This window comes from Schistosoma haematobium, chromosome 5 (assembly GCF_000699445.3).
Source record: "Schistosoma haematobium chromosome 5, whole genome shotgun sequence".
NCBI lineage: Eukaryota > Metazoa > Platyhelminthes > Trematoda > Strigeidida > Schistosomatidae > Schistosoma > Schistosoma haematobium.
In genome coordinates, this window is record NC_067200.1 from 8,685,221 (window position 1) to 8,699,636 (window position 14,416).

General features: G+C 33.1%; 1 protein-coding gene across 1 annotated transcript in view; it reads left to right on the top strand.

Moving 5' to 3' along the window:
* MS3_00000684 (uncharacterized protein) overlaps positions 1-14,416 on the top strand; it is an 89,047-nt gene that overhangs the window by 14,733 nt on the left and 59,898 nt on the right. The window contains exon 2 of the mRNA XM_051208359.1: positions 5,511-5,671. Within this exon, the coding sequence (XP_051064840.1) occupies positions 5,511-5,671 (161 nt within the window). The remainder of the gene's footprint in view (positions 1-5,510; positions 5,672-14,416) is intronic.

Below are 14,416 nucleotides of genomic sequence, written 5' to 3' on the forward strand. Positions count from 1 at the left end.
TTTAAATCTATCAAGGAATAACAGTTGATAACATATTGTAGAGACACCTTACTATGTTCAGCAACCTACATTACTACTTCTCAACTATACCCACTATAGAATCCAATCACAAACCAAGCAGATGAAAAAAATATAACATTTGGTCACTTACCACTGAATGATTAAACAATGTAAACAGATTATCTATATACACGAAACTTTCTTCCTTAAAGGTATAATTAAGTTTTCATACAAAATGAATACTAAAAATCTTTTTAAAAAACTTTAAAATGATGTATAGTGGCTAGCAGCGGAATCCACGACAGGCGTTTCGCCCCTCTTGGGACTCGTCAGCTGGATGTACCTGCGTCCCAGAGTTGATGTTCACTCTGGGACTCGAACCCAGTACCATTCGTTTCACGTTATCCACTCAGCTAGTGAGTCCTGATAGCCACTTGCTTGTGTAATGGGGTGAATTTAAATTCACTTGGTAAACTTTAAATTGTCCATCAACAACAGATTCATCTTATACAATTAAGTCATTTAAAGAAATACACATAACAACAAACATACGTATACATATATATACCCCTTAGTTGGCAGATACAAAAGTTGTGATGTATCCAATAAAACTATCCAATTGATCATGTAAACAGATAACATTCGAAAATTGTTTGTTCATTCTATTTATTTTTTTGTTGTTGTTGAATGAATAACAAAATAGAAATGTTTATAAAGTCATCAACTTGATAGTTGATCATTGTCTAACCACATGACTTGGACTATTTTCTTTTTTTGGATTAGTGTCTGTGATCTTGGAGCTTGATCTTTGAGAATAAAAAAACAAACAAACAGAAAAACTGATGATTTGTTGGAAAAACGGATCAAGTTGATGATCTTTTCAAATAGGGAAAAGCATTTGTCATTCATAATTTTAACGTATCTTGGTGTACATTTTAAATAGAACCATGTTAATCAATCATTTGATGATGATATAATCAGTCACCTGATTATTAACTAAAGTTATCATGATGATTTATATTTGACATAGGTATCATTACCAAGGTTTGATTTGATAATTTCGAATAAATTGAACAATGGGTAGATTGTTATTCTCTGAAGAAGTGACTTACACTAAGTAACGAAACGTCAGAAAATTTAGTTTTTCTACTCATTGGGATATTACAAATATATTATTCATTCATATTTGACATAGATTGAACGTCTCTAGGAATGTTGTCAATAAAAAATATCAGTTAACAGTATTTATTGTAGTCAATTGTAATATGAACATCAATACTGGAATGTAGACGTGTTCAGCTAACGAAATTAAAATAGAGTGAAGCAGAAATTCATGATTTCACTTCTATCTATAATCCATCTAGTCTATACAAGTATACATACACTTATATGAATTTTGTGAATGATAATATTGAAAACAAAATAAAACGTAATCTGTTAGATTGTGGAGGACCATGGGACAAACATTAGCATTCTCCATCCAACTCTGTCTTGAACAATCCTATCCAGCTGCTATTCATCGTTTTCATGTCTGCTTCTTATTCACGACACAGTGTGTTGTTCGACTTTCTTCTTTTCCGTTTTATTTCAACATTCCAAGTTTAGTAATTTTCTCAATGTATCTCCTATCTTCTTCCAACGCCTTTCCCTTTCTTCAACTGGAAGGTTGTTTGTTCTCTCCCACAGTAGGCTGATGCTAATGGTATCTCGCGTATACAACTGTTTATAAATACTGTACATTTCAGATGATGAATGTAGTAGTTCTCCACGTTTCAGCTCTGTACTGTCTTGACGTTCGTATTGAAGATTCTGACTTTGATATTGGTTGAAGGTTGTTTTGGTTTCCATATATTCTTTAATTGTAAGAATGTTTCTCTTGGTTTGCCAAACCTTGCCTTTACGTCTGTTTCGGACTTTTCTTGTTCATTGATGATGCTGTCCAGGTACGTGAAAGATTCCACACCTTCCAGAGTTTCTCCATCAAGTGAGATTGGGTTGGTGTTTCCTTCGTTCTATTTGTAGATCTTGGTTTTCCCCTTTTGTAATGCCGCAGAGGCTATAATCATAACACCAGTTACCTTCTAATTAAACAATTTAGATTAAAACCGATTCATGATAGACAATTTTAAGAAATTAATGACTGACATGAATTTCATTGAAAAACTTTAGAAATTTGATATTTTGTCAACAGAATAATGAATAATATAACTTCAAAATAAGTATTTAATGTTTATTTAGTTAATTCAATTTTCCATTTATAAACCATTATTCAATGTTTAGTATGGGGATTTTCGGATAGAATAATATGTTCACGGTTGAAATCATGAGTTGATCTAAGTTGGACCACCTATAAAAACCTAAAAAGATTACATGGTTATATTGTTCTAGTATGGAACATGTTATCAGTGTGTGCTCATGGTCCAACACACGACATTCGAATTCAGGATATTCGGTATCGCGTGCGAATTCTTTAACTCCAGGCTATTGAGTTAGCATACAACGGTGTTAATGTCTAACATGAATTAATCTATGATAATGTGCAATAATTCATCTATTGACTGAGTTGGTTATTTATCTGAGATCGGACATTGATTGTAGTGGATTGATTACAGTTTCTCACTAGAACTTCATGATTTGCAACGTGAAGCAATTATTTAACGTATGTTCACTAGTGACTAGCCTCAAGTGGTATTTCCTGGAGTTCTAGTGAGAAGCAGTGATCAGAGAAGTTCAGTCGGGTCTGTTGTGAGATAGGAACTCAGTGAACACAGTAGTGGATGTGTCGCTCAGTTTCATGGATTAGTTGAAGTTAGACATTAACACCGTTGGATGCCGCCCGGCTTAGTGGACTAGAGGTTAAACGTCCTGAGTTTGAATCTCGCGACACGAGATCGTGGATGCGCACTGTTGAGTAGTCTTATTCTGGGACGAAGCGGTCGTCCAATGCTTCCAGGTATTCTATGGTGGTCTATTATCAATTGACTTATGATCTCAACTATTGAAATTATTATTTAATTAACAAAATAAGATATATGAATAGTGATGTAAAAATGCATATACCAAAGTCTAATCATATTCAAGGTAATTAATGTATCATTAAATTCAAGATGGTTTGTTAAAATTCTCATTTTCTTTCCCACTTGTATTAGTTTAGATAATAGCATGAAGGTTATAAAAAATTCTAGCAGAAGAATCAATTTCATTTACGTTTGTCTCTTATTAACTGTATCACAAGGGGTTTAGTGGAGTTTGTACTATTTTCAATAGTTGAGATCATGAGTCAAATGAAGCACTACTGAGGACTCCCACAATGGAACGAAATAGCCGTTCACTGGTCCAAGGTTTTCCATGGTGGTCTAGCTTCAATTGATTCATGATCTTATTAACTGAGAAATAATAAGTTCATGTCACTGAAGTAAAATGAAAACGGTTAGGTATTTTTTTACAAGACAAATAATTGATTTAAGTATGCTTTAAACTGTGGACGGCCATTTAATCCTAGTATGGGACTCTTCAGCAGTGCGCATCCATTATCCTGCTCGCCGGAGTCGATCTCAGGGCCTTCGGTCTTGCACGCGAGCAATTAAAATCTATACCACTGAGCCGGTGTTAATGTCAAACCTCAACCAATCCACTTATTGTTTTTATAAGCTCTATTCACTACTACATTTTTGGTACAATATAGAATTCCCAGCACAGAGTATTTCAGTGAGTTCCTGTTTCTTATTTCTTGATCGATATTGACGATACATATTGAGTGGTAGCCAACTAGAAGTTAGGAGTCCAGTCAATCGTCATCGAAATATTGTACATTCGTCTCACTGCATATTGCCAGCAACCCCGATATTTCTAATTGAACTATTTTGTAACTTGTACAACGAAAGGTTGTACACTTTTCATAAAGGCGCCTGAATAGGTAAACCGATTAACAGACATAATGATGTATTAAAACAAAGAAAATTAGATGATTTGTTGAAAGATCTAGATGGCAGGAACAGGTAGCTCAAATATTCAAGCAGATCACCATACTATGATACAATGATACTATGATACAAACTGAACATTGAGTGAAATAGCTCAATAGAAATCAATCTCCATTTTTAACAAACAATCATCCTCAATTCATTCTTCTCATTAATTAGGCGTATTTGTTTTTAAAAGATATGTCAAGATCAAATCACAATTTGTTTGTGTATTATTACGACAGGAATACATAATCTCAACAATCTACAAATAACGTTAGACCAACTATTATGTAATCAAAGAGAAAAGGAAGAGACCGATAGGTCCTGAGTTTGAATCTCGCGAGTGCGCACAACTGAGGAGCCGCACGATAGGACGAAACGGACGTCCAGTGCATCCAGCTTTCCAATGTTGGTCTATCTTCAATTGACGCATGATGTCAACCATTGAAATAACTATAATATCCACAAAACCCCATCTGATATAAATATTTATATAATAAGTATTTAAAGTCTTATTGGAACTGTTGTGTTAGAATTAGGTAATTGTTACTTTCTTTAAACAGCCTTTTTTTGGTTATAAATCCCTGATTATTATTGAAAATTATAGTATACTTGAAATCCCACTGCATCTACTTGTTATCATTCATTAGTAACTATTGTAATTCTGAAAGCTGTTTCTTCATAATAAAAGACTCTTTGGCGCTATGTATCTGTAATCCTTCCATCGGCAACTGGACATTGAACATCCAACCTCGTAACGTATCCCTGTTAAATTCGACATTTTCCATCATCATTTACTGATAGTTATCATGTGCTTACTGATGACTAACTTCTAGCGGAAATTTCCGGATTCCTAGTGAGAAATCGGGCTCAGTTGAATGTGAGGAAAGTACAAGCTGATGGTGAAATCAAAAAAATGATTATGTAATATCATAAATTGATTTATGTTAAAATGACAGTACTGAATCCCTGTTCATTGATGCAGAAGGTAAACGAATGACTTAGGTTCAATATCTATTGATGAGATCGTCGGTACACACTAATGCGAAGTCTCATGATAGGCTGGATAAGCTCTCCAATGCTTCAATATTTCAATAGCTCTCTAATTTGAACTAAATAAATCAAAACTTCACACTGATAAACATATACCTATATAAACATTGTTATGCTTTTATACGTTTTTTGTACATCACCATAATGAAAGTGTAATCATTCAAGCTGAATGTTCCCATTGTATGTTAATGGTTTATGGGGTATGTGAAAATTATTGGATTATATAGTTTACATTACACGCTGATATTATTTAAACATCTTGTTGAATAACAGAAAGTACTGACCAACTATTTCATCCTTGTATAAAATCCCCTTATTATTGTTCATTCTTATCACCTTACCTTTAACCAAACTCCATATCCATTTGTCTTTCAGAAGATGCCTAACATTTGGATTCCTTATGGTTTTTTTTATTGGTTTGTATTACCAATTGATTTACTGAAATGAACTACAATTACTCAAAAACTACTTTTTGTTTTTTTTTCGTTTCAGCCATGTTCTGTATTTTTATTTGATAAGTCAATTGCTGACAAACTTCATAAACCTCGAAGACGTGATATTGTGACTAGTGTATTAAAACGTGATGTACGTTTAGTAACTCAACTTCATCATCCTAATATGTTGCATATTTTACATCCGATAGAAGAAACAAGGTATGTATTCAATAGGTTTTCAAAAGTTACCTGATATAGAGGGTTATCATAATGTTTTGTAAAGTGAATAAACATATATAATTATATGTAATAATGTCTTTCTATTATAGTGAACGAGAATACAAGTGGGGACAATCGAATGTATTTGAATACAAAATTACAGAATATCATAGTGAAATGTGAGAACCATACAGTAAATTCTTCATTTGTAAAATGTAAATCAATCGTTTCAGACTTCATTGTTCCTTTGTTTCCTTAACAATCATTCTCTGTTCCTACTTTCATTTATTCCATCATCTTAACCTTCTACTTCCAAGCACTTCACTTTCAATTGATGTTACATACTACTTATATCTGTCGACATCAATAGCACACACCACATTAAATGATTTCAGTATTTATTTCATAAATGATACGTAGTGACTAAATCTAAATCTGAAACTAGTCATGTCAACATAAAGCACATCACAGTTTTGATGTTTACATAGAAATTAGAAACCACTAAAAATGGCCTTTAAAATTACTAGTCTTATTCACTTATTCATTGAGTTCAGATAACGATTGGTTTGTGTAATCGGTGTGAGTTATTATTTGTAATGATTTAATAAACATATATTTACCTAATGGAACTTTCAAGTAGTCGATTTATGATGCATATAAGTTAATAGAGATTAATTATTTGATATGTTTAACATAACTTACTTACTTACTTACGCCTGTTACTCCTCGTGAAGGAGCATAGACCGCTCACCCGTAATCTTCATCTAACCCTGTCCTGGGCAATCCTATTTAGCTCCTTCCAGTTGTTATTCATCCTTTTCATATCTGCTTCTATTTCTCGACGTAATGTGTTCTTTGGCCTTCCACCTTTCCACTTCCCTTCACGATTCCAAGTCAAGGCTTGTCTCGTGATGCAGTTTGATGATTTGCATAATGTATGTCCTATCCATTTCCATCGTCTTTTCTTAATTTCGTATTCAGCTGGAAACTGGTTTGTTGCTGATGGTATCCGGCCAATGGATATTGAGTATCTTGCGTAGACAACTATTTATAAATACTTGTGCATTCTTGATGATGGTTGTAGCAGTTCTCCAGGTTTCAGCTCCGTAGAGTAGAACTGCCTTGATGTTCGTATTGAAGATTATGACTTTGATATCGGTTGATTGTTGTTTTGATTTCCATATGTTCTTCAATTGTAGGAATGCTGCCCTTGTTTTGCTGATCCTCTCCATGTTTAACATAAACAACTCTAAAATACAAACTCTTTCAGTTAATATTCATTTCATTTAGTGAACATATCAATATTGGTCTCTAAAATATATGATCTCATCCAATAAATATGATGTTTTATAAAGTAGTGATTCATAAAATCAAAACCTAATAAAGTTAGAATATTTACTGATAAGGAGTTCCATACTTGGACAAAGTAGCCATCCAATGATTTCAGGTTTTCAGTCGTTGTCTAGCCTAGATTATTTTGTGAATTCAACTGTGAAAATGATACAGTCTCCACAAATCTCTCATAATGAAAGTTAGAATAACAATTGAAGTGGAATAATATAAATTCATTTTATTTTATAGTTCTTCTTCAACTGTTTATAAACGTATTTGTATAATAGAATATTAAGTAGTAGACATTAGTGAATTATTCACTTTTTAAAAATTAATGTTTATTAATTATAATCCTATAGTGGGCTATTCAGGCTAATGATGATATAAATAGTTCGGTAAGATTATAATTCATGAAGAAAACAATCAGATTTAAGATACTAGGTCATGAATTTTGGCGCGGAATTCACTTACTCATTTGGTAAAAATATCATTTTGTCATTATAGCTGATGTCAGTTTGTGATGGAAATATTAAATCTAATTCAACTGGAAATCCTAATACTTATTCCTTGCACTAATCTATAAATTTCACAGGTTGAAATTATGAGTCAATTGAAGCTAGACCACCATGGAAAACCTGGCAGCACTGGACGGCCGTTTCGAATCTCGTGTGGTGCGGGATCGTGGATGCGCACTGCTGAGGAGTCCCATACTAGGACAAAACGGCCGTCCAGTGCTTCCAGGTTTCCCATGGTGGTCTAGCTTCAGTTGACTCATAATTTCAATCAGTGAAATTATTGTTCTGTCATTCTCTTCACATTACTTATGGTTATATCTCATCTTGATCTTATAGTTATTTTTCTTGTTTTCTGACTAAATAATGAATTGTATCTTGTTCAATATGTATATCTGTAGAGGTTAATTCCTCTAAATATGACTCCAACAAATAATATCTTTTTAACTAAGAATTTGCTTAGACTAAGTCTCCTAGTAGTATTATAGGTTTACTCCAGATTATTCAAAAGCCTCAACATCAGTTGTAGGGTAAGTTTATTGTTAGTGATTACTAAAATCCTCAAGCATGCAGGAAGCACAGAGGGAAGTGGGTGTAGGTATATATATATATATATATATATATATATATATATATATATCACCGACAGTGACTTCACATGCAGATTCTAGGAATTGAATCTAAAAGCTTTAATTTTAAGCTTTAGCCGTTAAGCAGCTGATTGAGCAAACAACGGTTTACAGTTCAACTTTCATAAACTTTGTATAGTGATAATAATAGTACACTTACCAGTAACCAATGACAAATGGTGATTCAAGCAGTTTTATTGAGAAACCATGAGCTGTAAAATGTAACTATGCTAAAAGTAAATTAGTTACTCACCAGTTATATTTGATCACGGTTGTATAATGCTTTTTTAAAAAAATTGTTTGAATTCAACCGTTTAACATATACTTGTAGATCTGAAGGTTAAGAACATTTTAGCAATGCTTCTAGCCTCTTGATTTAATCCCTTGATTAGTACATTTTCCATCAAGAACTGATAAGTACTACATTGAAACAAACCATCTATACAGTACTTCTCTATTTCGATTGATTATCTATTCACAATCAGTATGTAGTATAACCCTGATGAGATCTGAAATTGTTTTCCTTATCTAAAAGTTAGATTTTAAATGTACTATGAGTTGTAGAAGCCCAATTTCCGTATTGTTGTTGTTGTTATTTTCTTCCTTCTAAATGAATCTGGAATCACTGGATGGATGTTTCTTCTTAGTATTGTAGTGAAGGAGAACACAGGTGAGGACAATCGAATTATCATTTAGCACAAAATTACAGAGTTACTTGGTAAAATAGAAAAAACTATACTATAATACTTAATTTGCAAAATGTTCAATAATTGTCTCGAACTTCATTGTCCTTGCGTTTCCATACTAATTGCTTTTTATTCCCTCTCTTCCTTTCTTGATCTTCCCCGTCTTCTGCCGCCAGACATTACATTCCTGACTCGCGTCATATACTACTTATATCAATATAAGTAGCACGCACCACACTATGAGTTGCATAAGCCTAATTTCCGTATTGTTGTTGCTGTTGTTGTTTTCTTTCTTTTAAATTATTATTATTTCATTAGACAAATTACTTGAAACGTTCTTTGATTTATTTATTGAGACGGAAATAATTACTCAAAGCAAATATTCATTTATTTAGTTTATTTACTTGTCTAATGATGTCGTTGAAATTGTTTTGCTTTTTATTATGTTTATATTGTTTATTATATTGTTGATTTGATAGAGTAACTCTTCATACACATACTGTATTTAAGTAAATAAACATAGATTATCTATAATACCTAATAATAAGAACAGGTTCTGGAGAAACTTTATACATACATCGGTCCAAGTTGCCATACCTCATTAACACAACAAGATGGACATCGGATTCATAAAAGTAGTTAATTCAGAGGTGGTAATATATAAAATAAAGATTACATATAAGCATATAGTACAGGAAGAAAGAATTAGTTCATAGAAAGAAAGATATGAAGCGATTTTAATCTCTTAGTTTAAGGGAACATAAAGAGTGTATACACCGACGCCATTGTGATCGATTCTGAGCCAATGTCATCCAGAGTTTCCAACCATTAGTTATGATAATCATGCGGATCCCAATCAAGTAGTCTGCATCTTCCAATATGGTTCAGACTAGAAGTTATTGACTTTATGGACTGATGCCACATTTTGGTTTGACCACTCTTAATTTTCTTCCAACCATCTGCAACACCAGTTAGCATTGCAAATGACGTATTCAGCTTATGATTCTCGTATTTTACTTAGATATTCTGTAATTTTGTATGAAACAATAAATTACTGTTCCACACTTTATGCATCATCATCATCATCATCATCATCATCATCATCATCATCATCATCATCATCATCATCATCATCATCATCATCATCATCATCATCATCATCATCATCATCATCATCATCATCATCATCATCATCATCATCATCATCATCATCATCATCATCATCATCATCATCATCATCATCATCATCATCATCATCATCATCATCATCATCATCATCATCATCATCATCATCATCATCATCATCATCATCATCATCTTCTTCTTCTTCTTCTTCTTCTTCTTCTTCTTCTTCTTCTTTAGTTTTCTTAAACTAGATTGTTGTCACATTTCATTTCGGTTAATGATTTAATGATTCTTATTATAAGGGTATAATTAAATCAATGTTTTGACAAGATTTTCATTTATTTAGCTACTTGTTAATGAATAAACAACAGTTGATTGACTGTAAACTAAGATAAAAACACGAGTAGTTTTAAACATGAATCAAATGATTTCATAGGTAACTAACTCTATTGAAAGTATAGAATTAACATTATGGAATTTATTATTATGTTTTTTATGTATAAACAAACGAAAAATTTGAGACAAGGGTATGAAATCATCTAAAATGAAAAGAAAACAAACAATCCAAATATTGTAAATTAACTAGTCTCCTTTTTTTATTAATGAGCTATGGTAATACTGCAATATGAAAGCGACGAGGAATTTAAGACTGTTTAAGTTATTCTCATTCTATGTTGTGTGTGCTACTTATTTCGATATAAATAGTATATAACGCTAATCAGGTATAGAATGTCTCGCAGCAGAAAGTTGAGAAGATCGAAGAGGAACAAATGAGAACAGAAAGCGATTGGTATGGAAATTAAGGAATAGTCAAGTTTGCGACAATTGATTGATATTTTATAAACGAAGTATTTACTGTATGGTTCTCAGATTTTACGAGTACTTTTTGTAATTTTGTGTTCGAATACATTCGACTGTCCCCATTTTGTATTCTCGTTCACTGCAATTTATTTATATAAACAAACTAACATTGACTATGTTATAAAACATATTTGAAGTAAATACAAATAATTGAGTATGATCCTTTTTGTGATATTTCGAAAAAGGAGTATATTCTGTGAATACATTCTATGGAATGTATTGATTCTAACCTTTATATGGTTTAACACTGATAAGATATAATCAAATATGTATTGAAGTTGATACATATTTATTGTTAGGACATTGGTTGTGACTGATAAGAAGATATGCTCGATAAAGATTTTACACTAGTCACAATTGACTGCGTGTCTAGTCCTTATTAGCGCAGATCGAATGTTATCGATCATGTTGCAATGTGGCCACCAGCCTAGGTGACTCGACACTACGTGCACTATTGTGAGATTAGATGGTGATTGGGGGTAGTCGACAGGAAACCCTGGACCCGCGTTTCGTGCTACTTGGCACTCGTCAGCAAGGTGTACCTGTAATCTTGAGGGAACTGGTGCTCCCTGGCGGATTCGACCTCATGTCACCCAGCTTCACCGTCAGAGATGTTACCACTGCGCTATCCGAGCCGCGACCGACCTCCTGTAGGACTGAGATGTAATCACAATTGGTTGCGTGTCTAGTCCTTATTAGTGCACACTATTTAATACTTATCAATATCATTAGTCTGTGGTGTTGAGGAAATTGTTACTCTTCATGGAATTCTAATATATGTCATCTAGTATCATTCCGCTAGTCACAGAAAGCAGTTTATGAAGCAAACTAATAATCTTAGATATTTTAAATAATCTTTACATATCATTAACATACTTACTTATGCTTTTTATCCGCGTAGGCTGTCCACCAGGATTTTCGATTGAGCTCTGTCCTAGATAATCTTTTATACTTGTTTCTAATTATGATTCGTTCTTTTGATATCGTATTCAAAACTGATTGGGCAATTTAGTTGAGGGATCAAACAAAACTGTTCATATTCCGATCTTGAATTAAAATCAGTCCTAATATTTTATTTTTTCAATAGTTGAGATCATTAGTCAATTGAAACTAGACCACCATAGAAAAATTTGAAAATATGACATTAGCTTACATTTTACAAGTAAATTCACTTTGCCATTGTCCTCTTAAATGTGTTGTTTAAAGTCGTAGAAAAATAAAAAAAGAAGGCGAGGAGAAATCATATTTGTTGGAGGTACTTTATAGGAAACTTTTCAATTAAGTTTCGTGCTAGCTGACATTGTTTAAGAGGGAATACCGGTAATCTGGAGTGTACTGTTGCTTTCGTTAATATTCGAGGTTGCGCAGACCAAATTCCCAACCTCAGCTATTCGGGTTGCTTCCGATCTTTATAACTGAGATATTTATGATCATTTGTTCATCTAACAATGAACATTGTCATATACGTCTAGCATTTTAGCGTAGACTGAATCCCATTGGTTAAGTCGCAGAATGGCTACTATAATAAGTCACTCAACATCGTGTGCACTATACATTAATTTAGTGTTTTGAGATTCAAACCCGAGATTCAAACCCGCATATTTACTGACTGGGACTCCTCAGTTAAGGAATAAATATATATCTATTTAAAGTAATAAGTTGTGTACACCTAAACAAGCGTATCTTTTCAAGGATCATTGATTGTAATCTTTGCCAACCTTTACCAATTACAAAATCTTTGACGATAGGTAACATTCTTTAACGAAGTGTTTGATTAAATTTCGCAATAGTATTGTACTTATAAACTGATAAGACCTGGTTAAACATTCATTTTCAAGTTTACGTTTCTTTCAGTAATCAGGGTATCATACACTGTACAGTCAACTTGAGATCAGGTACTAAGATAAATTAGTTTGTCAGGTATCTTATCTAAATATTTTTCACAATACTATCGAATTAGAATTTATGTCTTGGAGTGAACATCAATTCTAGGATTCTGGTACATCCAGATAACGAGTCCCAAATATGATGAGACGTGCATCCTGGATTCCACTGCTAGTCACTATCTATCTTTGCTTATAATACTTGTGACTTAAGACGATATCGAGACAATCGGAACAGGATGTATATATACCAATAAGAGACTGATCAATTGTTGTCCTAAATATCAATGGTAAGATTTAAACAAACAATACAAAATGAGGATAAACACTATTGTTTTAGAAGGGAAAATGCACTTCATTCTACCTACTATATACTTCACATACAAACTAATAGTTTCATAATCAATACATTGATGTGCTTGGCTCACATATACTGATGATTTAATTGAGGTGTTAAACGGTAATTTTAAACATATTTCACAATTATAAATATGTAATCTATATCAGAATAGGATAAATGAGAATATGTAATCAATTATAATTACCATCTATTGATATTTACGACTAAAATTTTGATCAGCCTCCTGAGCAGATCTCCTCAGTGTAAGTTTATATCCTAAACTTAATTACAATTGGTCTGTAACTAACAGTTAAAACTAATATCCAAGTTTCGTCTTATTTAGACCTCATCAGTTTAATGTACCTATATCTCAATGTTAATGTTTTCACTGAGATTTCAACTGATTACTTATTGTTCTAAACATCAAATGTTTTATTCACTGAGCTAATAAGTTCAGATTACTTCAACGAACATGAAGATATTATCAAGATTTTTGGTTTTCTATTGTTGATATTCAAGAATGAAATAAATGAATCTCTATTTCTATAAATGTGAATGTATACGTATATATATATATATATATATTGATCATCCACTTAACTGAATGCAATGTAAGTAAATTACAAGGAGGCATCAAATTTATTTTAACATATAGATATTGGTGCAAGGAGGCATCAAATACATATGCGTCACACAAATCTCGTTTGATATGTGTGAGAGATGTGATACTGCCGGGGTGCCCAAATCGAGACAGGTGGTTTACCTAGCGAGCCACACCCGGAGCCTTCGACCTAAAGGTCGGATCCACAGGGCAGTGGAGCAACGTAAGGAGATGCAGTCCCATGGCAGCCGAGGACCAATGATTGGTTCATACACCATTTGTTTCTTTAGGATACTGGATCCCATGTACACCATTGGTTTGGAACCAGGGTTTTCCAACTCCCCTAGATGGACTCTGCATGTTCACCAGTCCGGTTAAAGCGCTGGACATTCGCTTTTCGTCCTTTAACTTTCGTAAACAACACCCGTGGTGTGAGAAGGCAGTGAGTAGGACTTCCCTGGCAGAGGCTATATACGCGTGGCCATTTGAGAGCATTTGTAGAGGGAGAGCGGACTCTCCTCACTCTCAGCCGTACCAGGGCGTTTAGGAACAAGTAAATTACAATCATCATAGATAAAATGAATTGGTGATATTTAAATCTTCACATATCATAAGGGAAATTTTCACATCATAAAAACATTTATGACAGTCATAAAAAGAATTGGAGCAATTAAAATGATAATCGTATTATTAATAATAGACATAAAATAAAAATAAAGATCTAATGATGTTTCTAATGTAACTAACTGAAAGTTTATGATGATGATTTGGATGAT